Source organism: Benincasa hispida, chromosome 8 (genome assembly GCF_027475165.1).
Source record: "Benincasa hispida cultivar pf3 chromosome 8, pf3_genome.v1.1, whole genome shotgun sequence".
In the NCBI taxonomy this organism is placed as follows: domain Eukaryota; kingdom Viridiplantae; phylum Streptophyta; class Magnoliopsida; order Cucurbitales; family Cucurbitaceae; genus Benincasa; species Benincasa hispida.
The window spans coordinates 59,950,157-59,976,095 of record NC_143485.1 but is presented as its reverse complement, the minus strand read 5'-3'; the positions used below and the strand labels follow the sequence as shown (position 1 = coordinate 59,976,095).

The 25,939-nt window shown below is 33.3% G+C and overlaps 2 protein-coding genes across 3 annotated transcripts; both read left to right on the top strand.

Moving 5' to 3' along the window:
- Positions 1 to 6,279: 6,279 nt before the first annotated feature.
- LOC120082921 (glutamate decarboxylase-like) lies at positions 6,280 to 9,368 on the top strand. Of its 2 annotated transcripts, XM_039038341.2 has the most exons (7): positions 6,280 to 6,694; positions 6,813 to 6,909; positions 7,011 to 7,215; positions 7,283 to 7,483; positions 7,568 to 8,036; positions 8,280 to 8,332; positions 8,633 to 9,368. In XM_039038341.2, exons 2-7 carry the CDS (start codon positions 6,827 to 6,829, stop codon positions 9,116 to 9,118), a joined length of 1,497 nt encoding a protein of 498 aa, XP_038894269.1. In that variant the 5' UTR covers positions 6,280 to 6,694; positions 6,813 to 6,826; the 3' UTR covers positions 9,119 to 9,368. The 2 variants fall into 2 exon arrangements, with proteins under 2 accessions (XP_038894269.1, XP_038894270.1); XM_039038342.2 differs by lacking the exon at positions 6,280 to 6,694 and having other exon boundaries at positions 6,723 to 6,909.
- A 2,714-nt stretch (positions 9,369 to 12,082) lies between these two features.
- DPB2 (DNA polymerase epsilon subunit B2) lies at positions 12,083 to 18,911 on the top strand. Its single transcript, XM_039038340.1, has 14 exons — positions 12,083 to 12,215; positions 13,752 to 13,936; positions 14,040 to 14,217; positions 15,111 to 15,264; positions 15,360 to 15,491; positions 15,588 to 15,665; positions 16,572 to 16,676; positions 16,811 to 16,891; positions 16,975 to 17,105; positions 17,191 to 17,285; positions 17,375 to 17,474; positions 17,888 to 18,002; positions 18,115 to 18,225; positions 18,417 to 18,911. Exons 2-14 carry the CDS (start codon positions 13,768 to 13,770, stop codon positions 18,555 to 18,557), a joined length of 1,590 nt encoding a protein of 529 aa, XP_038894268.1. The 5' UTR covers positions 12,083 to 12,215; positions 13,752 to 13,767; the 3' UTR covers positions 18,558 to 18,911.
- Positions 18,912 to 25,939: the final 7,028 nt, after the last annotated feature.

The following is a 25,939-nucleotide window of genomic DNA, read 5'->3' as shown; positions in this document are numbered from 1 at the left end:
TCATCAGTTTGGAGATGAAGCGAAGCTGCATCATGATTTTGTAGACGAGTCACTGAAGATGGAGCCGAGTCATGCACACCAACCATGAACTTGAAGATCAAGCGGAGCTATGCACACCGACCTTTGAGCTTGAAGATGGAGCGGAGTCATGCCACTGACCTTGAACTTGAAGACAACGGAGCCATGCACACCGACCATGAACTTGAAGATGGAAGTGGGGCCATGCACGTCAATCTTGAACTTGAAGATGGAACAACTTCGATGGAGTCTCTGAACTTGAAGATGGAGAAGCATCGACGAGGCCTTCGCGTTTGAGTTCGAAAAAGCATCTGCAAATCCTCCACATTTGAGTTTGACGAAGAATCGATGAATCTTCACATTGAGCTCGACTTCGCAACTTTGAGCATGAAGATGGCATTGCAAAACCTTCAGACTTGAGCATGAAGGTGAAGCATCGATGAAGCCTCTAAACTTGAAGATGGAGGAGCATCGATGAAGCACATGAACTTGAAGATTGAAGAGCATCGACAAAGTCTCTGAACTTGAAGATGGAGGAACATTTAAGTTTGATTTTAAAGAGGAAGCGAAGTGCATTCCAAGTGTGTGCCTTTTATTTACTGTGTTGGCTCCTTACGAGGGATGAACATCTTCAATCCATTGTGTTGCCCCCAATAGGGATGAACATCTTCAATATGAAGTGTCATTCTTTATCGAGGATGATTAACATGAATCTTGTAGTATCTTACTTAGGTGGTTGTAGTACCTTTTCTGTTGAACTAAACTTAAATTTTTTTAAGTGTTCTTCGTACCTTTAAAGAAAGGGATCAAATCATGACGTAGTTCAAGTTTTTTTTTTTTTTTTTTTTAACTGGACTGAACTTGAAGTTTCTTTCAGGCTGCCTATATACCTTTCTTAATGATAGGGATCAAGTCATAATATAGTTCAAAAAGAATGTTTTTTTTTTATCTGCGACTGAACTTAAATTTTTCTAAGTTGCCTACATACCCTTTATAATGACAGGGATCAAATCGTAATGTAGTTCATACAAAGTTTTTTTTTTTTGGGCCATTCACATTTTAAACTCATACGGGCCAGAAGCATCATGCAGTTTAGGCTCTTGCGATGAGGAGCTTCTTCTTCAAAGTTTGATGGCATATCCACCTCATCTTCAATACTCAATGGCATATTTCTCTTATCTTCAAGTTTTGATCAAGGAATAATACAACAAGGTAGACCTTATCGGGATCCTCCTAGGGTGAAAGCATGGGAGAGCTATAAGCCTTGGCAGGGCCCCTCCCACGAGGATCAAGATATGCAAACGGTGCTACCTTATTGGGATCCTCCCTAGGGTGAAAGCATGGGAGAGCTGTAAGCTTTAACAGAACCCTCCCACGACGATCAAGATATGCAAACGGTGCTACAAGGTAGACCTTATCGAGATCCTCCCTAGGGCGAAAGTATGGGAGAGTTGTAAGCCTTGGCGGAGCCCCTCCCACGACGATCAAAATATGCGAACGGGCAGTTGTACTCCCTTGAGTTGCGCTTTAACTCCTACAAAAGAGTAAGGGGGACAAATTAGTAAACCTACGCAAAAAAAAAAAAAAAAAAAAAAAAGTAAGGGGACAAGTAAAAAAAGAAGAAGAATAAGGAAAAAAAGGGGGGGAAATATGAAATTTTCTTAAAAAGAAAAACAAAGAAAAACAAAAAAGAGGGGAAAGAAAATTTTAAAAAATAAATAATGAAAAAAAAAAGAGGGAAGAAAGAAAGAAAAAAAATTGAAAGAAGAAGAGGAAAAGGAGAGAAAGGAAAGATTAGAAGAAGAAGAAAAGGAGAGAAATGAAAGATTAGAAGAAGAAGAAGGGATAAGGATAATGGAGGGGTTTGGAGTCCTATTTATAGAGGTTCTAGATTCCATAATAAATTAGGAAATCTAAATCAAATAAAGATTTGATTCAAAATATTAGATTTTCTAATTTGATTCTATCTTAATGTCAAATTAAATTAAACAAATTCTCTATCTAACTTGATTTTATTAGATTTTGTCCTTAAATTTCATTTGGACATATTCCAAATTTTATTCAAAATCAAATTGTTATTAAATTGTAAATAAAATCTCAAATTAAAATTTGGACATATTCCCAATTTTATCCCAAAATCTAAATCATTAGATTTTTATCCTCAAGCCAAATTATTAAGGATAAAATATTAAATTAAAATTTGGGCATATTCCAAATTTTATCCCAAATTTAAGTTAAACTTATATATTAAATTCATAGTTTGACTGACACATCAATTGGGATCAAATTCAAGAACAAATGTATTTGGATTTTGATTCCAACTTTATATTTTTCGAGATTCATCCACCCTTATATGTGCATAAATCTCGAAAGTGTATTGGTTGAATGAGGAATTTTAGACAAATCACAAATTGCCACCTCATTTACTAAATTAATGACGAATTTCTAAATCATTAAATTTGAGTCCAATTAGAAGTTGACATATGTCCCGAATTGAATTGAAGAAAAATTTCGATGACGCCACGTGGTTGAATCAGATGAATTAAATTGGCCTAATTTGATATTATTATTTGGGTTTAAAGTCCAAACTACAAAAAAAGCTGAATTAGACCCAAATTTCAAATTAGGCCCAAAACCAACTAATTGGGCCCAAGGGCCAGGCTCATGGATCAACCAAGCACAAGTCCAACTAATTGGGCCCAATGGCCAGGCCCATGGACCAACCAAGCCCAAGCCCACCTATGAACTCTTTAAATAGAGAAGCTCTCCTCATTTGGAGAGATCAGCAATTTTATACTCCAGAGAGCTTATAGGGAATTCTCTACAATCAGAAGACTCCTTGACTCTTGAAGCTGACCACGCCTAAAGACTGAAGTTCAAGTCAAGCAATTCGGCTCTCTGAAGATACAAGCCTTCTGAAGACTGAAGTCCTTTGAAGATACAAGCAATTCTACATTCAAAGAGTCCAGAGAGAATTCATCAACAAGCAGAAGACTCCCAAGACTCCTGGAGCTACACTCCTAGAAGACAGAAGACCCTTGAAGACAAAAACACTCTTCCAAGACTTCTACTTCAAAAACGACCCTTGAAGACAAAAACACTCTTCCAAGACTTCTACTTCAAAAACGTTCGGTGCTTTTCTTATTCAAGTCAAGCACATCCACCCAACCGAGAGAGAATCAGAAGATCAAGTACTAGAGATCGAACCATATCGCATCAAACCAACCTCAACATCTCAAGTTCAACTCCATGAAACAAGTTTCTCCAGCTTCGTGCGAACACTAATCCTCCAAGAAGATCAACAAGCCCAAAGGTCGGTCGTCCAAGAAGATCAACAAGCCCAAAGGCTGATCGTCCAAGGAGAGATCAACAGGCCCAAAAGACGATCATCCAAAAAGATCATCAAGCCCAAAGGCCGATCATCTAAGGAGATCAACAAACCCAAAAGGCCGATTATCCAAGAAGATCAATAAGCTTAAAGGCCGATCGTCCAATAAGATTAACAAGCCTAAAGGCTGATTAATCCTAAAGGTTGATCATCCAAAAAGATCATCAAGTCTAAAGGTTGATCAAAAAGATCATCAAGCCCAAAAGCCAATCATCCAAAAAATCATCAAGCCCAAAGGCCGATCAACAAACCAAAAAGGCCAATTATCCGAGAAGATCAACAAGTCCAAAGGCCGATGATCCAAGAAGATCAACCACTTAAAACTACAGTTTATTTTGAAAGCAAAAAAATATTATCAGGTGTAAAAAAAGTTTATGGTAAAAAAAGTCCTTAAGTGAAATTTTCACTAAGACTTTAAAAATTGGAGGAAATTCACTAAATTCCAATTCTTAGGAAAAATTTGTGAGAACTTTTTTTAAACTTAAAACTAAGAATGGTAAATAAAAAAAATTAAACTAAAAAATGGGTGGAAATTCAATTTTCCAATAAGAAACTTTCTAGGAAGGAAAAGTACTTTTTTAAATATTATTATTATTTAAAAAACACAACACTTTCCACTTACTGGGGAAGAAAATGTAAATAACTGTTTCTTTTCTTTTCTTTTTTCTTCTCTTTAAATTTTTAATAATTAATAATTAATTTTAATTTTAAGAATCAAATTTTTTTAAAAAAGAAAAATTGTCTTTTCATTTTCCCATTAAATCTTACGGGAAAATAGATAGAATGAATATAAGTTTTGTTTTTTAATTTTATAAATTAATTATTAATTTTAATAATTAATATTTAAATTTTAAAAAAAATGGAAAAGAAAAAGTGTCTGCCCATTTTCCCGGTAAGCAGAATACATATGTTATATATATATATATATATCAATAATTAATTAATTAGGAATATTAATAATAAAAGAATTTTAATAGTTAATTATTGAACTTATTAGAAGAAGTGTCTGGCATTTTCCCCGGAAGTCTTATCGGGAAAATGGACCGAATACATAGATTTCTTTTTCTAATTGCAATAATTAATTATTAGTTTTAATAATTAAATTAAAAAAATTTAATGATTAAGAATTAGAATTTTTTAATGAACTACTTTCAAATATAGAAAAATAAACCAGAATATTATAAAATATAACAAAATTTTAGAACTATCAATGATAGACACGGATAGACTTCTATCAGTGTCAGTGTCTATCGATGATATTGATAGACACTGATAGCGTTTATTATCGATAGTTCTAAAATTTTACTATATTTTGTAAATATTTTCAACCGTTTTACAATTTGAAATAATTTTTTTATTTTTCATTATTGATAATTAAAATTGAGAAAAAAAAAAAAGAAAAAGAAGAGCCTATCCGATTTCCCGGTAAGTCCTATCGGGAAAATGGTAGAATACATATACGTTTTTTCATAAATTTAAATTTCATAATTAATTATTAATTTAAAATTTAATAATTAAAATAAATAAAAAGCTACTTATGCATATACTCTCTTTCTTTTTCTTAATTTATAATTAATATAATTTTTTTATATTTTTTTGACGAATTATAATTCTATTTTTTTCGATAAGTTTAAGTTAATTATTTTTAATTTATTTTTACAAAAAAAATTGTAATTGAAAAGTTTTTCTAGATTTTAATTTTTTTAATTTATCATTCTTAGTTTTTTATTGAAAAAAAATCAGAAATTTTTTGTAACAACTGGAATTTAGTGAATTTTCCCAATTTCCAATTCTTAAGGAAAATTTCAGGAAAGATTTTTTTTTAATCAGAAAATTGTCAAATCCTTATGAAAAATCTCGACAAATTTTTTCCTGTAAGATAAAAAATTGAAGTTGAATTTAAAAAATCGTAATAAAAAAAGGTAAAATAAAAAACACTCAAATGAGGGATAAGAAAGAAATTAAAAAAAAATAGTTCTTAAAAAATATTAGTTTTGCAAGATAAAAAATTTTCATATTACAAATAGCAATTCCCAAGATTTTGAGGGGTTGTCGTGACTTCCAAATAAAATAAAAAAATCAAAACTAATTTTGATTTTATTTGTTTTTTCTAAACTCTCATGTGTGATATATATAACCAGGGTTTGATTCCTTTTCTCTTCTTTATTCCAAATCTAGCAAATATTTCAAACCTTTTATCAAACTAAATTCAAATCTCCGAATATCTCATTTAATAATTTAAATTAATGATCTTTTCAAAATATATCAATTTTAATTTCTAAATTTCTCAAATTAAATCCATTAATTTGAGAGAATCAAATTTAAATTTTTCTATGCATTGAAATGTCACAATATAGACATCACTCATATTTATGCATCTCACTCTCATCACACATGTAAAAAAATAATTAAAATATTTAAAAAAATTGTCACATGATAAATTGTGATTGTAATTTGATAAGATGTACAAAGATGAATATTTCTCGAGGTCTATTTAAGTATTTTTCTTTTTGAACAAATCATTAAGTAATCACTACTCTAATTTATTCCTAATTGCAACATTGTCGGTGGGTTTTTCATGATGCAATATTTCGATGCAATTGTTGTTAGTGTAATTTAAGAATCAGTATAACATATCAAAATAGATTAGCGATTAAGATTTGCTTTCTGAAACCTAAAAAATCTAATTTCAAACCTATGCTTTGAGTTTGAATTTTCACAAAAAAGGAGAAATTTCCATTTGATATGACCTCACATCTACAGTCTCCTCTTATTTGGATGGCCTCCACTTGTCAACGGATGTGGAGAACAAACACTTCCATTTCTTCATTCCACACATTTCTATTAAATATGATACATACTTTCATTTTATTAATTTTACAAAAGACAATGTCGTGCCAGTTGCCACATCATTTCTTCTCCACTCGACATCTGTCCATCACCTTGATGTTACCATTTTTCTATCCATAAAAAGAAAAAGCGTTATTTCAATTACTTCTCCATTTCTCTGTGTCGTCATATTACTGCTGACCTTTGCCTCAAAGTTGTATGGATCACTATGTGATACAGTTTTAAGGTTTGAACTCCTTTCCGCTCATAAAATCCACCAAATTAAACTAAAAAATCTAGCTGTGTTGAGCAGTCAATAGCTTGTGAGTATGATAATGGATGAATAGCGTTATGGTTCGAAAAAGTTGCAGAAGTGTTATGAAGACTGCCCTACATTGAAGGAAGGTGGTGGGACCCGACTCCGACGTGACGTGTCTTTTGGTTGCTTCAGGCGAGGAGGTATTTATTACTTAATCTTAACTTACATTTCAACCCTTCTCTGTTCTTATTTGGTTCATGTCTCAGATTTCTCTCTCTCTAATCTGATCTCTATCTTTGTGTTTGTGTGTTGGATAAGGGCATCACCAAAATATGGTTTTGACAACAGTTGCAGACTCTGGAGATTCTGTGAACTGCACTTTTGGTTCCAGATATCTCCGCTCTCCTCCTCCCAAGTAGGCTGTATACTCTGTTTTTGGAATCAATCACTATCACAGAAAATTTGATTCTGCTTTGTTGAAAATGAAAATGAAAATGATGAATTTGTTGTTACTAGGTTCAAACTGGGGGAGCAATCTATTCCCAAGGATGCAGCGTACCAGATCATACACGATGAGCTGATGCTGGATGGCACTCCCAGGCTGAACTTGGCTTCTTTTGTTACCACTTGGATGGAGCCAGAGTGTGATAATCTCATCATGGCTTCTCTCAACAAGAACTATGTTGACATGGATGAGTACCCAGTCACTACTGAGCTACAGGTATTTTCCTTTCATTGGATCCTCTTCCAAGTTTCCTGTTTTTACGCTCTCATCTTTCTGCTTACAGAATCGCTGTGTCAATATGATTGCTCGCCTCTTTCATGCCCCCATCGGAGATCAAGAAGCTGCAGTTGGTGTGGGGACTGTCGGATCATCAGAGGCCATTATGCTTGCGGGTCTTGCTTTTAAGAGGAAATGGCAGCACAGAAGAAAATCTCAAGGCAAACCCTATGATAAGCCCAACATAGTCACTGGTGCTAATGTCCAGGTTAGCCTAGAATATGTACTATTGAACACTATATATGGGGTTTCAGGAAAGAGTCTGTATAAATGCGTCGTGTGTGGTTTGTAGGTGTGCTGGGAGAAGTTTGCAAGGTATTTTGAGGTTGAGCTAAAGGAGATTAAGCTTTCTGAAGGGTTTTATGTGATGGATCCAGTGAAGGCTGTTGAACTGGTTGATGAGAATACTATTTGTGTTGCAGCAATTTTGGGGTCTACTCTGACTGGAGAGTTTGAGGATGTAAAACTCCTTAATGAACTTCTGTCTAAGAAGAATAAGGAAACTGGTTGGGACACCCCAATTCATGTGGATGCAGCCAGTGGAGGGTTTATTGCCCCATTCCTTTATCCGGATCTCGACTGGGATTTTCAATTGCCTTTAGTGAAGAGCATCAATGTGAGTGGTCACAAGTATGGGCTTGTGTACCCTGGTGTAGGATGGGTTGTTTGGCGGAGTAAAGAGGATCTGCCTGAGGACCTTGTCTTCCACATTAACTATCTTGGTTCTGATCAACCCACCTTCACTCTCAACTTCTCAAAAGGTGGGCATATTGTTGAATTGAATGAATAATTAGGACTTGAAAGTTCTAAAACCATTTCTGTCAGGCTAGTTGAGTATTGATTTACCCACCATTTCTTCATGGTGTAGAAGGTCTGATTACTGACCTAAATATTTAATTATCTTTTCAGACGTAGACATGTAGTGAACAGCCTCAAATTGAGTGAAGTTTTCATCATCAATGCCTCCTTAATCTCATTTCATTTATGCTAATTTCTTTTGGCAGGTTCTAGTCAGATCATTGCTCAATATTATCAGTTTATACGCCTTGGCTTCGAGGTAAATCCGTAGTTCAAACTGACATTTCTTTTAAGAAATTCATATACGATTTGTTAGTGTATCTGCTAGAAAGTAGAAAGTATTGCTGAGGCATGTTTGTTAGGCATCAAACTAAGAGCACCCATAAAGCCTATAGTACTTGACACCATATATCCATTGATTTGAACCTCCTCTAGCTTCCGAAAACTCACATGCAAAGATAAGAGGTTAAGAGGAGGATATTAAGCACCTTTGTTATAGTGAAATATTCTTGAATGAAGTTCTAAGGAAAGTCCTTGTGTGAATTTGGTGGAAACAAAGGGATACAGAAACGTGATGGAGAACTGCAGGGAGAATGCAAGAGTGCTGAGAGAGGGAATAGAGAAGATGGGAAAGTTTGAGGTTGTTTCCAAGGATGTTGGAGTGCCCTTGGTAGCCTTCACTCTCAAAGACAGCAGCAAGCACACCGTGTTCGAGATATCAGAGAACCTGAGGAGGTTTGGATGGATCGTGCCAGCTTACACGATGCCACCAGACGCTCAGCACATTGCAGTGCTGCGTGTGGTGATTAGGGAAGACTTCAGCCGTAGCTTGGCGGAGAGACTGATCTCGGACATCGACAAAGTCTTGAAGGAAGTCGAGGCACTGCCAAGTCGGGTGTCTGTGAAAGCAGCAGAAGTGAAAGCTGGGGTTAAAGATGGTGGGGGAGTTACAAAGCATGTGAAGAAAAGTGACCGGGAGATTGAGGAGGAAGTAACTACATATTGGAGACGGCTCGTGGATGGCAAGAGAACTGGTGCTTGCTAGTGCACTACTGCTTAGTTCAACTCTACTTGGCTTGCTGTTGTTGTTGCTGTTGCTGTTGCTGTTGCTGTTGCTTTTGATTGTCTTTCAGTGTGGTTCTTGCTGGTGCAGTCTGTGTTTGTGACTTTGTGTACTGTACCTTCTCTACCTTCTTACTACTCCAATGCAGTTTGTTTCCTACCTTCATTATGTTTTCTGATGGATACACCTTAATTACCTCTTATGGATGCAACAAGATAAACTTTGTGAACAATTTTTCTTTTAGTTTTCTATTTTCAAGTTCATTTTTGCTTCTTCTATCCATATAATTACTTTGTCATGGTTTTCACTTGTCTGAATATTTTTTTTTGTTAAATTCCACAAGTAATAACAGATTTTTAAAATTTATTTCTTAGATTTTTGAAAACATTGTTAATCTGGAAATGTTTATAAACGTAGAGTGTGTTTGTAATACCTTTCAAAGTAATTAAGTTAGAAAACAAGTTATTTTGAAAAAAATTATGTGTTTGACGATCCCCTAAAATGAGATTCTGAAAAAAATGAGTTCATAAAATAAGCCGGTTAGAATAGGGGAATTCTTATAAATAGGTTTTATCCTAAAACTTAAAATCAACTTTTAGAAAAATTAAATTTGAGCGTGTAATGATTAATCTTCTCTTAATTTATATGTAAAATTTCAACCACCACCACCATCTTTCGCGATCGTCTTCGGTCAAAATTTCCGACGATCACTGTCGGTCAACTTTCGACTATCACTTTTGACGACTGCTACCTTTGCTAACCATCTTCAACGATCACTTCAACCATCACTTCCAATGACCTCCACCGACTACCATTTTTGGCAACCACTATCGATCAATTTCAACCTTCATTTCTGACGATTGTTGGTCAACTTTGGCCATCATCTCCACAAAAAAAATTATTTTATAGTAATTTGAAATTAATAATAACATTTTTAGTTTATAACAAACCAAACAAACTTTTACATAAAAAATACATTTGAAAAAAAAAAAAGTCTAAATACATTTGTATTTTTATTTTAATGAATTTTTATCAAGCGTCCTTAACCTCTTGTTTGGAATGCAACCATCTAGGATAGACTACAAATAATAATTGATTTGAAATCATCTCTTGTATTTGGATAACTAAAATGATAGAGAATTTGAATTATTTAAAATCTTGTTATTTTTTTAATATTATTTTTGTTCCAGTTCTTCTTTTTCCCGTGTCTTTACATTATTCCACCAGTTTGTTGGTAAACAATATATATAATATTTGATTTTTTTGAGATTCAATTTAGAAAGCAAAGTAGGAGTTTTTTTTTTTTTTTTTTTTTTTTTTTAATTTTATTTTTATTTTTAACTATAATAGTTTATGAAAGTGAAAAAAAAAGGGAAAAAATTGAAACGCTAGGTTTCTGAAAATTAAACAAAAAGAAAAAAGGGGAAAGAAAGCATCACTAATATTTCTAAAATATATATGAAAAAGAAAAAAAAAAGTATCTTTCAATAATTAAACATTGGTATAATTATCAGTATAATGTCGTGCAACATGTTAGGGCAAGTAGATTTCTTTTCATTTTCCGTGGTTATCCAAACAAGAAATTTTAATTTAAATGATTTCAAATCAATTTGGCTCCAAATGCACAAAATAATTTGAAATCATTTTCTACATTTAAGATCTTGTCATTAATATTAATGTACCTAAGTTGGGTTAGTTGTCAGGTTATAATTTTTTTTAAAAAAATTAAATCTATATAAATTTATATACAACACATGACTAATAACTAAAATCTTATAAAATTCAAATGCTAAATATCAAATATGTATGATATTTATTGTAAACTTTAAAAATAGATAAATATATATAAAATCCAGGTTGCATTAGGTCAACCCAAAATTTTTTAGTCAACCCATAACCCGACCCAACCCAACAAAATAGAAAATGTTTAATCCAAACCACCTCAAGAACAAAACTAATTCAATCCAATTCAATAATAAAAAAAAAATTAATCTAACGCAACCCTTACATAGTTTGAATTATTTGGGTTGTCGGATACCTCTGATTCAAAATCTTTTCTATTCAAATACTAACGTCAAATGAAGCATTAATGAAAATGCATTTTTAAAAAATAATTTTTTCTTAAATCATTTTCAACCTACCCTTAAAAGGCTTCGGTGTTAATATTTAATATTTAATGTTGCTTTTCTTTTTTAATTCTAAAATCTTTGTATAGTTAATTATGACATTTTGTTGTATGCTTGATTTTCAGACACATTAAAATAGAGAATGATTACCATATTTTGGATTACCAATCCACGTGCAAAAAATTTGAATTAGGTTAAATTATGAATTTGGTCATTTTAATTTCTTTTCCCATGATCTTCCAAGTATGAGCTTAATTTCAATTTGTTTTCATGATTTAGGAGTGTTTTGAAATTTATGTTTAAGGGTTAAATTTATATAAATTTACAGGTTTAAGAACTGATTTTACCAATTCCATAGATTTGAGGATTCAATTTTTGTAGCTAACAAACCATTTGGTTTTTTATTTTTGTTTTTGAAAATTAAGTATATTGCATCCACGTTTCTTACAATAATTTGTATATTTCGTTGAATTCTTAGCAAATTCCAAAAATAAACACAACTTTTTGAAGCTATTTTTTTAGTTCTCAAAATTTGGGTTAGTTTTTTAAAACATTGGTGAAAAGTAGATAACAAGTGAAGAAATTTGGAAGTGAAAATAATATTCATAGGCTTAATTTTAAAAAGAAAATACAAAAAATAAAATGGTTGTCGAACATGGCCTAAATATTTGGAGTCTAATTTTACAACTATATAAGTTTAAGGATTCGATTTTAACACTTAAAATAAGTTTAATTTTTACAACTGAAATTTTATAATTTGCAAAAATAAAAAATAATAATAAATAAATAAATTGCAGCCCATAAATTTATTTTTCCCGCCAATCAAGCCTCCATTCTCCAACCCCATCATATAAACGCAAGGTCCCTTTAATTTCTCGCCAAATCTTCAGCCCCTCACTGCGTTCTGCCGTCTGGTCGTGTCGTCAGCAGCTTCTCAAGCTTCAAGCGATTCGGTTAGTCAATATTCTTCAATCGTTCATCTTCTTCTCCCATAGTAGCAAATCAATTATCTTTAATACCAGGGATTTCTTTTCTCGAGTTCAAATTTATTGTTTATGTTCATTTGCATTTCTGTTGTCTTTTTTTGCCCCATCTGGAGAATTAGAAACAGCCTTAGAATGGACCAAACAATACAACCCATCTCTGTTTTTTTGCCGTATGTGTTGATCGGCTTGTGGAGATTCTTTTCTTTCTTTCCCCTGTAACCTTTGTGGCTACTTTCATTTTCTTCCTTCACTTCTGCAGTTGAAAAGAAAAGGCTAAATCCCAAATTCGAAGTTTAATTTTGCTGTTCCTTCTTTGTGGTCGATTATTGGGTTTATTATGTGTCAATTTAATGTTCTGGATGTCGTTTTCTATTTCTTCATGTGGTTAGAGTGTTGGATTTCCGATTTCGCCTATGCGTCGGATTTCTTATCGAAGATTGTCGAGCCACTGAGTACGCTTTCAACATTGGGATTCGTGGCCTCTTGACGATTTGGAAGAACTCTTCCCTTGCCCTTCAATTCTATTCTCGAATGAAATTTCTGTTTTGCGTGCTCGAATCTTTCGACTGTTGAACATGGGCAGGTGGTACATTCTTCTGTGAACTAACGTGGGTTGGACGAGGATGGTGATGTGAATCATTCTTTGATTACGTATGTATGCGTGGTGGGGGAACCGTGTCATGCCCGGAAGATGTTTGATGAAATTCCTGAGAGGGATTTGGTTTCATGAGATTCTATTATTTTGGATTGCTCGAAGATGAAGTACGTTGGTGAGGCTGTGGGATTGTTTAGAGAGGTGATGGAAGCTGGGTTTGAGCCGAATAACATTATTTTAGTTACGGAAGTTGGGTTTGAGCCGGATGAGATGATGGAAGCTGAGTTTATGGCTGTGACTTTAGTGTCTTGGGGGCGTGTAGAGAGATTGGGGATTTGAAACTTGGCACTTGGGTGGGGGCGTTGGTGATGGAGAATGATGGTGTTTAATTTTTACATGGGTTTTGCATTGTTCCATACGTATGAGAAGTGTGGTAATTTTAGTGAATAAGGATTTTTAGTGTTCAATTCTTATATGAGGTGACACCATTTATGGAAAATGGCTCAAATGAGAGACCTGAGATCAAATTTGGACAATATTTAAAGTGTATAAATATTATTATTATTTTTTATTCTGCATTGAGACTTATTTGTTTCAGATACCATCAAACTTTTGATAATTGCTTTTTATATGTTTTAATGTATGTTATATCTTTTTTATATCATTTATACTAAAATCTATTTAAACTTTAAAAACAAAAAACAAAAAACAAAAAACAAAATAAGAAATAGTTATCAAACAAATTTATATTTCTACTTTGTTTTTTCAAGAAATAAGAAACATAAATAGTTACCAAACATATTTCTAAAACAAATAGGAAAAGAACGTTACCAAAGCCAATTTTTTCCCCATCAATTGATCCTCCATTTTACCAACCCCATTGTCATTCATTCACACTGATTTTGCAGATTGTCTCACTAAAGAATGGATGCATTAACTCTGAGGAAAAAGGTACAGAGGAAAGCTAAAATCAGAGGGTTGTACAGCATCAAACTAGAAGCTCTTGATGAGATTGTTTCCTTCGTTTCTCGCTTCCATGGCTGCGAAGATGACGCTATAGATCTTGTTCTTGACAATCTTCATGACGAATCTTGTACTACTCTGTTCCTTTTTCTTTCATACTACAATTATATCTTCTCTGCAATTCACCTCATTCCTTTTCATGGACAGTTTCTTTGTTTTTTCTATTGTGGCAGTGAAATCTTCGATATTAGACAAGGATGCGGTGCATCGGGTTGTCAGCATTATGCTTGCAGCTGATGAAGTGGGAGAAGAGAGTCCCAATACCATTACCAGTACATCTGCTCTTTGCATCATCGACGCTTTTGATATCTCCAAGTTTCGTTATGATCCCATCAAAAAGATCTTCTATCTGTATGTTTTTCTCCCTTTTATATTTATCTGAATAATTATCGAACAATTGTAGAATGAAAGTGTAAGGTTCCTAGTTAGGAATATATTGGAATAATTAGTGGATTATTAGTATGGGTATTAAGAGGTTCCTAGTTAGGAATATATTGGAATAATTAGTGGATTATTAGTATGGATATTAAGAGGAGCAAATTAGTAAATAGTTAGTAAGTTGGTTAAGGCTTTTTATTATGAATAGGAGTGGGTTTGAAAGAAGGGAATAGGAGTGGGTTTGAAAGAAAGGTGTGAAGAATTTTATGTGGGATTTCCTAGTTGGGAATTTGGGAGAGGATTCTCAGCCCTCTAGAATGTGCTGAGCTAATTGATAACAAATTGGTATCCTAATAATATTACTGAAAATCCTTAGCCAACACGTTCTAGAGGGTTGAGAATCCTCTCCCAATATAGCTCAGCACATTCTAGAAGGTTGAGAATCCTCTCCCAAATTCCCAATTAGGAAATCCCACATAAAGTTCTTCACACCCTCCTCTCAACCCTACTCCTTCTACTTATAATAAAAATCCTTAACCAACCTACTAACTATTTACTAATTTGCCCCTTTTAATGCCAATACTAATAAAGCACTAATTATCCCAATATATTCTTAACTAGGAACCTTACAGAAAGCCACCAATTGGCCAATCTGAGCATAGCTGGTTAAGCATATACTCTCGACCAAGAAATTAGGGCAAAATTTCTTATTCCCATATGTTGTTGAATACTTGTAAAAAAAGCTACTAGTTGGACTTTGGGATAATTAGATGGGATAAGTAATGGAACTCACTGCAAAAAAGAGAGGTATAATGGATTTTAACACCTGTTTTTGAACCACGTATGTATATATATATATTTTTTAGACACACAGGAAAACTTCCAATTCATGGGGATGCTCCTGCTAAAGCTGCTTTATATAGAGATAGATTTCTTCTGCTTTCCCAAAGGCTCTCCCGAGATCAGCATTTCTCCAAACCCGCTTTTGACACTGGCATGTCTCATTTTGGAAGTTGTGAGGTACTCCATTTCTCTCGACCCATGAACTGAGCTTGTTAGCCTCTACAATTGAACATGAGCATTTACACTAATTTCGTTTGTGTTATGTTTCCCAGATTTCTCCTATTCAATCTCTGGTGGGGCAAACAGGGAGAAAATGGGTCATGGGAGTGATCTCTCAAATGGAGGACGGCCACTTTTACTTGGAGGACCTTACTGCGTCTGTGGAGATTAATTTATCTAATGCTATATCCTTTACTGGCATCTTATATGATGTGGAAAAATCTGAACTTGTTTGATATTTGAAGATGACATGCACTGCAGTTTTCATTAATAATCAGCACAAGATAACTACAGGTCTGTTTACAGAGAACACCATTGTTGTAGCAGAAGGAGAGATGCTCGTGGAGGGTATTTTTCAGGTTTGTACCACGTTTGCCTTTAAGTTCTGTATAGATAGGTGGTTGGAATTTTCCCCTATTGTTCTATTAGGCGTTTCTAACCCCCCTTTTTTGTAGGGAGAACTTGCTTTCTTGAAGACATAATATTGTTAATTATGCTTTGCCTATTTGCTATTGCTAATATGTACTTTGCTTTACGATGTTTTCATATTTTATTAGATTATTATGCTTGGTCATTTTTTCTGAGAGAAAAAAACTTTGCACATATGCCTATATTCTTTTCAACAAGACTTTGGAGTTATGGCAGTTTTACTGTATAGCAACATTTTATTTATAATGTTACTGAAAATGGCCTGAATTAAATTCCTTCCTGATCCGAACATTTTCTGAAGTTTTTACATGCTTATGAGATGATTTTCATACAATGTTATGGGATGGGTCTTAGTTCTGTTTGGTCCTGATTAGAGGTCTGCATGCCTAAGTTATATTTCACACAGTTCTCAATTGGTATGGCTAACACCATCTTGTAGTTAGTTATTTCATTCGTTAGGTATCCAGAAGTTAAAAGCTTACTTTTGAGAGATTTGAAACCTTATCTTTCTGAACATATATTTATTTTTTTGGGCGAGTGCTGCCCAGACTCTTGTCTAAAGGTTTTGAATCTAAGATGAGGTTGACATTTAAGAACAAAACAGGTGAGGATGAAGATGCAAGTGTCCTGCCTTCATCCAAAGGATATTTACTTCTCAAAGTTGGATTTGTGTGTGGGATTTCATTCTTGTGGTTTACTTTCTTATTTGCTACCAAGCACAAAATATCGTCCTGTTCAAACATTTTGGAAAATGTCCACAACTTGTCTCATAGAAATATTTCAAATACTGTTCTTCATAGTAATAATGTGCTTTTCCTGGGCCTCTATTTGTTAAGGTTGTTACATGTGGATTTCCTCCATTAGAGGAAAGGGACAAGTCTCTTAAATTGCTAGCAGGCCAGGACTTCTTTGGAGGTGGTGCTCTATCTAAAGAGGAGACTGTATCCTTTTTCTTTTGGTCTATAAAAGGAGTTCGAAATAAGCATTGACATTTTTTATGCTGAATTTTGGCTATTCAAAGGGTGTATACACATACATCCAATGCAATCAACTTGTTTCCCTTAATCATCAATAGCTCAGGCTTGCAGATCTGGAGAAGAAAGCTGTTAATGATATGTTTGTCATACTCTCGGACATTTGGTTGGATAGTGAAGAGGTGACACATAACCTCTTTATATTTCATGTGTATTGTGTGTCTGTGAAGCTTGGTGGCCTTAACAAAATTTGTTCATGTGGTAGGCCATGGGAAAACTGGAGACCATACTTGATGGTTTCGAGAATGTGGAAGTGGTTCCTTCCTTGTTTGTTTTGATGGGGAATTTTTGTTCCCGTCCATGTAATCTTGCCTTTAATTCTTTCTCAAGTCTCAGGTAAGTTCTATCACAATTGTTTTCTGCGTATCAATATTGCTGTTATGGACATGAGTTCAGAGCAATAATGAGTTAAAATGTGCAGACTACAATTTGGTAAGTTAGGAAGAATGATAGCAGCTCATCCACGATTAATAGAGCATAGCAAGTTTCTTTTTATTCCTGGTCCAGATGATGCAGGTTTATGTTGTTATTTGTTAAGAAGCTCCTCGCCTTCAGTTCAACTATGCAAGAGATTTTCTTAGTTTTTATTTTCATTGGGTTTATAGGACCATCCACAGTTCTACCTAGGTGTGCTTTGCCGAAGTTTTTAACCGAAGAGCTTCAGATGCACGTCCCAAATGCCATTTTCTCTAGTAACCCTTGCAGGTGAATACTTCGATTCTTGACTTGTAGTTGTAGCCTTAATGGTTTTTCTAGTCTTAACTGTAATATTATCTGGCACGAGGGGCTTCACTTCTACAGCTTGCTCGAGAAATAATTCATCTTTTTCCATTTGGAATAAGCAAACAGAACTGTATTTAATAGATTTAAAGGCTTGTTAATGGTGAAGATTTATTTATCAATTTTTGTCAACTTTATTAAATTTAAGAAATTATAAAAAAAAAGGTTCATTTATAACAAAGCCTATGATGGACAAAATAAATGGTCCTTCATAAGAGCTTTCGGTTTTTGACTTAATTAAAAGAAATGAACCGATTTTAAGTGGAAATTATGCTATCTTTGGTGAATGGTATGCCTTTTACTCCATAGTGGTGGATAATTGTCATATTTGAATACAGGGTCAGATTCTACACCCAGGAAATTGTATTTTTCCGACAGGACCTGCTTTATAGAATGCGCCGTTCCTGTCTCATACCACCTTCCACAGAAGAAACGAGTGATCCTTTTGAGCATGTGATCTTTTTACCCTTTTATATATCTGTTGTTTTTAGTTATCCATTTATTGATTCTAACCCTTTTGTATATTTATATATGGAGGCCTTAAGGTTTCATGATTCTCTTGCAGCTTGTTGCTACCATAACTCATCAAAGTCATCTCTGCCCTCTTCCTCTGGTTATCCAACCAATTATCTGGAATTATGACCACTGTCTTCATCTTTATCCTACTCCTCATGTGGTACTTACTCATACCTCTAGTGTTTTAATCAATCTATTTATACATGCAAAGTCGGATATCCTTTCTTTCCACACCTGGAGGCAGATAATGAACGAGACTTCTGATGGGTGATAACGTTATGCTGCCATTGAACCTGGCATTGTTGCATGAACTTTCAGATTATTATATCAATCTTTATTTGGTTTGTGCAGATAGTTTTGGCGGATAGAAGTAAGCAACAAGCATTCAAATACACAGGAATCACTTGCTTTAATCCTGGTTCCTTCACAAATGATAGCACTTTTGTGGCGTATCGTCCTTGCAATCAAGAAGTTGAACTGTCTGCCTTGTAAATCATTACAAACTTTAGGCCAGAGTCAAAGCGGTCACTTTCTGCGGCATAACAATTCGTTTTCAAATTTTGAAGGAGAGATCCTATAGTATCATTCTTTATCGTGGGAGTTGCATTGTGCACACCAAGAATTACCACTGGCTGGAATTTCATTCTATGCTGAAGAAGGGTTTTGTGATTTCTATTCATGACAAACTCGAAACTTTGGTGTAGAATAAGGAATCTCTTTAGATGTACAGTTGTAAATCTGAGTAACATATTCTTTAGTCTGTAAACTTTTAACGGTGGATGGCGTATTGATCAACAACTAACCTAAAAGGTCTCCTACATGATGGGGTTTTCTTTTCCTTCTAAATTTGGAGAAAAAGATTTGTTCATGCCTTGTATGTTATAATGTTACAAGAAGATCATGGATACAGGTTAACCGAAAGGAGCGTTAGAAGAATGAGGGAAATGTTGCTAACATCGAACTTTGGTGAGTGTGGTCGTCCATACTTTTTGAGAGTTGCTCAAATGTAGAGCAGGTAGTTTAGTTGGGTATCCGTTTGATGAGACTTGTCAGACGGATAGGTCTGGTTGGTAGGGGTTGGGCCATACCCATTGTCCATTCCCCACACAATTAATTCTTCCTTTCCTGGAAGGTATGAAGTTTAGTTTGAAGCAGCCTCGACCCTTTTTTCTTCTCTCTTTTTGGATCTAAGTCCAACTACACATTCCATTCGCTTAGGATTTAAAAGTGGAAGCTTCCATCTGAGTGGGATAAGTCCATTTTTTGTTGTTACAATGATTGCAAACTTGACTTGTTTAACTAATTAAATATCATATTTGGAGATGAAACCCCAATCAAAATAGAGTCTGGAATCAAACTTTTAACTGAATATAAAATACTGGCCCAACAGTTCAGCTATCCATATTTCAACAAAAGTGGTAATTAATGTGGAGTTTTGAGTAATACTAAAGGATTATTATGGATTCTGCCCAATCAATCTAATTCAATGTGGGTTTTATTTTTCTGTTGCATCAAATTTGAAAGTGACAAAATGGTGATGTGATATATATATATATATTATTTTGTATGGCAAATGGAATCTTTCAATCAACACCCAACACTTGAGGCGAAAGAAAAGTAGTCTCGAAACCACAATATTTGAGTTGAGTGGCATCTTTTTTACAGTTCAATGTAATTTTGAAGGGAAATTTTGCTTTGTATTATCTCGGAATCAGCCGAGTGGCCCTCTAGGCCCTTGGGATGTTCCTGTGGATAACGACTACGAACAGTGCTACATTTACGTCAGGTGGATTTTACATGGTCATTTATATAGTTATAAAACAGACTGCAAGCTTGCCATAAAAAGTGTAAATAATAGATACAAAAAATAGAATGGTGATGCTTTATAGTTAGTTTAGTGTCCCTTTGGGGACATCTAATAAAATTGGAACGATGACCCCCGCAGAAGAATGACATACATACACAAATAGAGAAATAGTCCAAATTTTTAAAAAAATATAGTTAGTTCAGTTTTTAGGCTCAAGGTTTCTGAGGTTGAAGGAAGGCCTTAATTAACTTATTTGTTTTCCATTATATATATATATATATATATATATCTGTCTTTCACCTAATTATATTCCCACAATCACAATCACAAATCCAAATCCAAACCCCTCAACTAAAAGTGAGATGCACTCCAAGTTTCAATTCTCTTGTGCCGGATGATTTTTGTCAACCAATTAATGGTGTGTTTGGAATACATCTTCAAGTATATAATTTAAAAAATAAGTTATTTTGGAATAAATTGAAGCTTTTAACAATTACTTAAAATAGTTTTTCAAGTATATTTTAATCCCTTTTTATCAAAAGTATCTAAATAAAATGAATTTTTTGAAAAACACTTTTATTTTTTCTTAAATCAATCCAAACGGACCCTAAGAATTTTGAAATTGACTTGGTTTTGTTTGTCTAAATGAATGATGGTGACTGCTGTAAACATTATTATTATGATCAAACTAATAAAAACAACCTTAGGCTGCCAAGGCATTTAATTCATGATGAAAATTGTTTGTTAACTGCGGGCTTGCTTGCTAATTATATGGTTTAGGTTTGGTAGCCATTTTCCAACTACCTCTTCTTTCTCACCCTTCTACTTCATTTATATAATTTTATAATGTAATTAATTAGGAACTCAAAGGCACCATATTTTTATTTTTATTTTTTTATCAGTTCATTTATTTAGGTAAAATAAATATCGGATTTAGCGATTTAATTTTACATATTGAAATTAAAGATGAAGATCAATGTACAAATTGTGAACAGAAACTTCCAGAAGAGTGGTACTAGGTGAACCTGAAACAGTACGTAAGTTGTGTGCTTTGTGTGTTTGCGATGATGCACATGATAATTAAATTAAATAACATTAGTTATAATAGAGAAGATCAGAGAAAGGCTAATTAATTAATCTTTCTATACTATCTAAAAGGCGTTACAAGGGAATTACTATTTGCCCCTTTTAGTGATGAGGTATAGGATTATGTAATTTTACATTAAAATCATTAAAAAAGTTAGTTTATAATTCATGTAAATTAAATTTATCTCTAATATTTGATTATAAAATTTATCATTAAAAAAATTATCTCATTCATGTGGATTTCAGAAAAAAAAAAAAACACATGGATTTTAGTGGTTTAAAATTTGATTATCTCAATTTAAGATCCAAAATTTATTATTAAAAAACAAAAATTATACGTAAATTAAATTGATTTAAAATTTGGTTATGCTTAATATTTTATTCTAATGTTTCATTTAAGATTCAAAATTTATCATTAAAAAACAAAAATTACATAAATTAAATTGATTTAAAATTGGTTTATCTCTAATATTTGATTTGAGATCCAAATTTATCGATAAAAAAATTAAAAATTACACGTGAATTATAGTTTCTAATTCACGTTTAAAAGAAATCACAATCTCTAAATCACATAAAAAATAAAATTAAAAAAAGTTATCTCTCAATCATTTAATTTTTCTTTTGTTCGCATACAAGTGTATTAGTAACCACGAGGTTTATGATTTGAAGCATCTATTCCAGGTGTACCAAAAAAGATGAGTTATAGTTTGGAGATGCAAACAAGCCTCTAAACTTGAAGACATAAATTTGTAAATTTTGTACGAAAACTTTATTTTATTAAAATAAAAATAAATGAGTTATTTATTTATTTATTTTTTAATTTTTTAAAAAAGATTTGTATAGTATTTTAATTTGTGTATGAATAACATTTTTAATTAGGTTTTAGTTTTACGGTTTTTATCTACTATTTGTGATTAAAAATATTAAAATAATTGAAATATATATTTATTTATTAAAATAAACAATATTTGGAACTAAAGAAATTAGAATATAATATTTGGGATTCAAGAAATTAAATAATAAAATAATTCAAGGGAATATCAAAAATAAAAAAAAATACAAATTATTTACATACTATAGCAAAAAATAATATCAACGAAAATTTTTATAAAATATCTTGTTCAAAATCTTCTTCGTAATTCCTTTGCAAGCATCTGAAAATGATTGATTCTCACAAACGCATAAAAGACATTATCAAAAATGCATAAATTTGATGATGTATTATATTATTATTTGTCTATCCCAGACTCTATCTCTATCTATCTCAGATAGATAGATATAGTGCTCTATCTTTGTCTATTTTTGATAGACAAAGATAGAAGATCATCTATTTCTGATAGACAAAGATAAGAAGATCTTCACTGGAATATCCAATCTTTAAAATTTTGAACACGGTCGACATCTTATTTAACTGGTATAAGAAAGAAGATATGCATATCTATAGCACAACTTACATGAACTCCTCGTTCCAATCAGCACCATAGTCCTACGAGTAAATCAAATTTTAATTATTAGGCACATGATATGTTTATAAAAACTTGTAAAAATACAAACAAACAAACAATAATTTACAATTTATTTTAGCTTGATTCAACCCAAAATTAACTCTAAATCTTCAGTTAATATTTAATTGATGAATTCAAAGGTTTACAAAGAGTCAAATCGATAGACAGATATAGAAGTCCATCTCTACCTGTCAGTGATAGACAGAGATAGAACTCTATCTCTAACTATCGTTGATATATAAAGATAGAACTCTATCTCTAACTATCGCTGATAGATAAAGATAGATGCCTATCTCTTTCTATTGCTGATAGACAAAGATAGATGCCTATATTTTTCTATCTCTATCTCTTTCCTTTTTCCCTGTTTTGTATTGAATTTAATTCACTACTTTGCATTGTATTGTATTAGTAAGATAGAACTATTCATTGATATACAAGGATATATTATCGTTATCTATCACTCATCATTGTGATTGGGTGTATCGATGATAGACAGAGATAGAAGTCTATCTTTGACTATCACAAATAGACAGAGATAGAACTCTTATCTCTAACTATGACAGATAGACAGAGATAGAACTCTATCTTGCCTATCTTTGTCTATCTCTTTATTTTTTCCTTGATTTATTTTGAATTGAACTCATTACTTTGTATTGTATTGTATTATCGAGATAGAATTATTCATTGTGATTGGGTGTATCGATGATAGACAGATATCTTTGTCTATCATTATTTTTGTCTATCAGTGTCTATCTGATAGACACTTATAATAGAGTTCTATCTTTGTCTATCACTTATAGACAAAGATATAACTCTATTTTTATCTATCACTGTTGGATATTCTCATTATGAATTTCTTACAAAATCTTAGTGATATTTTCATTACGAGTTTCTTATATAATTTTCTTTTCATTTTGCAGAATACCATGACTATTCCTGCAGTTTTTTTTTTTTTATGGAGGACAGTGGATTGATTATCATTGCTATGAGAATTATGAGGTTGGTGGAATTTTGGTAGATGGCTGTATAGATGTTAATGGTTTAGTTGATTTAATATATGAAGAGATTCAATTGAATGAGTTGGTAGATTTGTCAGTTTTATTGAATTTTGGTAAAAAAAAAGTATTCAAACTGTGTGCCAATAAAAAATGATGTTTTTTGGTATCCAACTTTGGCTAAAAATGCAATAATTAGACATCCGTTAGTTACTCATGTAAGTGTTTGTTCTTTGGAAGGGTCTTCTACTGCTATTAGTAGTGTAGGTGATGATGGTGATAGAATGTTATATTTAGGTTCTTCTTCTTCTTCAAATGATGAAGTTACATGATATATTTTTTTATGGTGATTTGGAAGGTAAAAAATGTATTTGAAAGTAAAGAAGTACTTTCAAAGTGTCTTAAGAATAATTTTCAATTTAAGACTACAAGATCAAATTCAAAGTTTGTTGAGTTCAAATGTTTGCATGAAGGATGCAAATGGTATGTTAGAACATCTCGGTATAAGAATAGTGAGTTGTGGATGCTTAGGAAGTATATTTCTGAGCATGACTGTCCATTGAACACAACTGAGAGTTGTCATAGGCAAGCTTCTTCATCCGTAATTGACAATTGCTTGATAGATGATTTTAGGTTCATGTCTATGGATCAATCCATTCCTAGAGACATTATCCATAAGGCTTGTAAAAAAATTGGAGTTAATATAAGTTATCAAAAAACTTAGATGGAAAAAAAAAACACATAGTAAAGATGTTTAAAGGAGATGCAGTTGAATCATACACCTTGATTCCAAGATTTTTTGAAAAGTTGAATGAAATGAATCCAGGTATGATCCATTTTGCTTAGCAGATTTCTATCATTGTCTATTGTAGATAGAAAATGATAGTTGTTTATCACTGCCTATCTATACAGTTTTGTTACTATTTACACTAATAGAAATATTTTTATATGTTTTTACAGGTACCTACATTCCTTTAGAAATGAATGATAGTGGTCATTTAAGTTTTGTTTCATGGCTTTTGGTGCATCAATCAAATGGTTGAAGTATTGTAGACCTATCATATTTGTTGAAGGCGCATTTTTGAAGTGTAAGTTTGGTGGCATGTTATTAACATCTTTATCAGTAGATGGTAACAATCAAATCTTTTTCCTTGCATTTACTATCGTCGATTCTAAAAATGACGCATCATGGACATGATTTTTTGAAAACATACGAAGTAGTTTTGGAGAACGAGAGAATCTAGTTATAGTTTATGATAGACATCTTAATATTCTCATAAAGAAGTTTTAAGAGTGTTTGCTAATGTTGAGTACTGTGTGTTCATACAACATCTCTTAAGAAACTTGATGTGAAATTCGGATCTTAATTTCCCTACTTAAGCAGGTAATTAAGGGAATTAACTAAGTATGAGTTAAATCTTATGTTGAAGAGAAGGAAATTTATAAGAGTTGAATAGATTTTCCTTTGAGTAGTTTGGAGATAAGCCTTTACTAGTGGAATTTGGCTAAGTATAAAGTCAAAAAGAAACCATGCATTGAGTGTTAGGAGACATTAACGCATAAGATGAGTAGAAAGACAACCATGCATTTGTAAGGTTGGACGCATGATTGGCTGAGGTATTGGCAAGTTGCTCATGCGTTGAGAATGCGTGAGCAAAAACAGAGAGAGTGAGATTTTGAGCGCAAAGAGTTAGGCAGACGATCGTGTAGCAAATGAGCGGAGCTACACGAAGAGGTAGACGATGAGGTAGGTGATCGTATAGCAAATGTGCAGAGCTTAGCGATGTACTAGATGATCATGAAGATGCGTGCAGTGTTAAACGATGAGAATTGACACACTAGAAGATCGGGCTATACGATAGTCGTTAAGCACTACACAATCAGTGTAAGTGCTAGATGATAAGCGTAGAAGCTGACGATAGCACTAAACGATAGCATTAAGCGTTGAATGGGCCCTAGATGATGCAGGGCGCTAGGCGATAGACTACACAATGAGCAGACACGCTACATGATAGGCAGAATACTAAGCGATGAGCATTGCATGATAGACGTAGGTGCTGGGCGATGACGCTATGCGATGAGCAGATGCGTTAGACGATAAGGCGTCGATGCTAAACGATGGGCGCAACAACTAAGCGATAGGCTATGTGCAAGATCGTTGAGAGCGAGATCGTTTACTAAACGATTGAGCTACATGATGAGGCATTGGAGCTAAGCGATAGATGCAGAATTGCACGATGAGCGGTGCTGAAGCTTGCATTACGCAAGGTTGATGAGCTCATTCGGACAAATGGCTGTACCGAGAGGTGGTTAGACTTGAGTTAGTAGGAGCTGGACGAATTAAGTTTCATGCAAAGGAAGTCTTATGCATGAGGAAGACAACATAAGTAGATGTGTGGAATGAGAGTAGGTGAATGCCAAGAGAGTAGGTGGTGGCAAAACCAGGTGCAAACACCCCAAAGTAGGAGGTGTCTTGCGTTG

What these genes read in the sequence shown, in the direction of transcription:
- DPB2 (XM_039038340.1), top strand. Translation starts at nt 13,768, where the DNA reads ATGGATGCATTAACTCTGAGGAAAAAGGTACAGAGGAAAGCTAAAATC. An exon ending in AATTCTTTCTCAAGTCTCAG is followed by an intron (nt 17,106 to 17,190) that starts GTAAGTTCTATC and finishes TAAAATGTGCAG; the next exon opens with ACTACAATTTGGTAAGTTAG. An exon ending in CGAGTGATCCTTTTGAGCAT is followed by an intron (nt 18,003 to 18,114) that starts GTGATCTTTTTA and finishes ATTCTCTTGCAG; the next exon opens with CTTGTTGCTACCATAACTCA.
- LOC120082921 (XM_039038341.2), top strand. Translation starts at nt 6,827, where the DNA reads ATGGTTTTGACAACAGTTGCAGACTCTGGAGATTCTGTGAACTGCACT. An exon ending in CAGTCACTACTGAGCTACAG is followed by an intron (nt 7,216 to 7,282) that starts GTATTTTCCTTT and finishes TTCTGCTTACAG; the next exon opens with AATCGCTGTGTCAATATGAT. An exon ending in TCACTGGTGCTAATGTCCAG is followed by an intron (nt 7,484 to 7,567) that starts GTTAGCCTAGAA and finishes TGTGGTTTGTAG; the next exon opens with GTGTGCTGGGAGAAGTTTGC.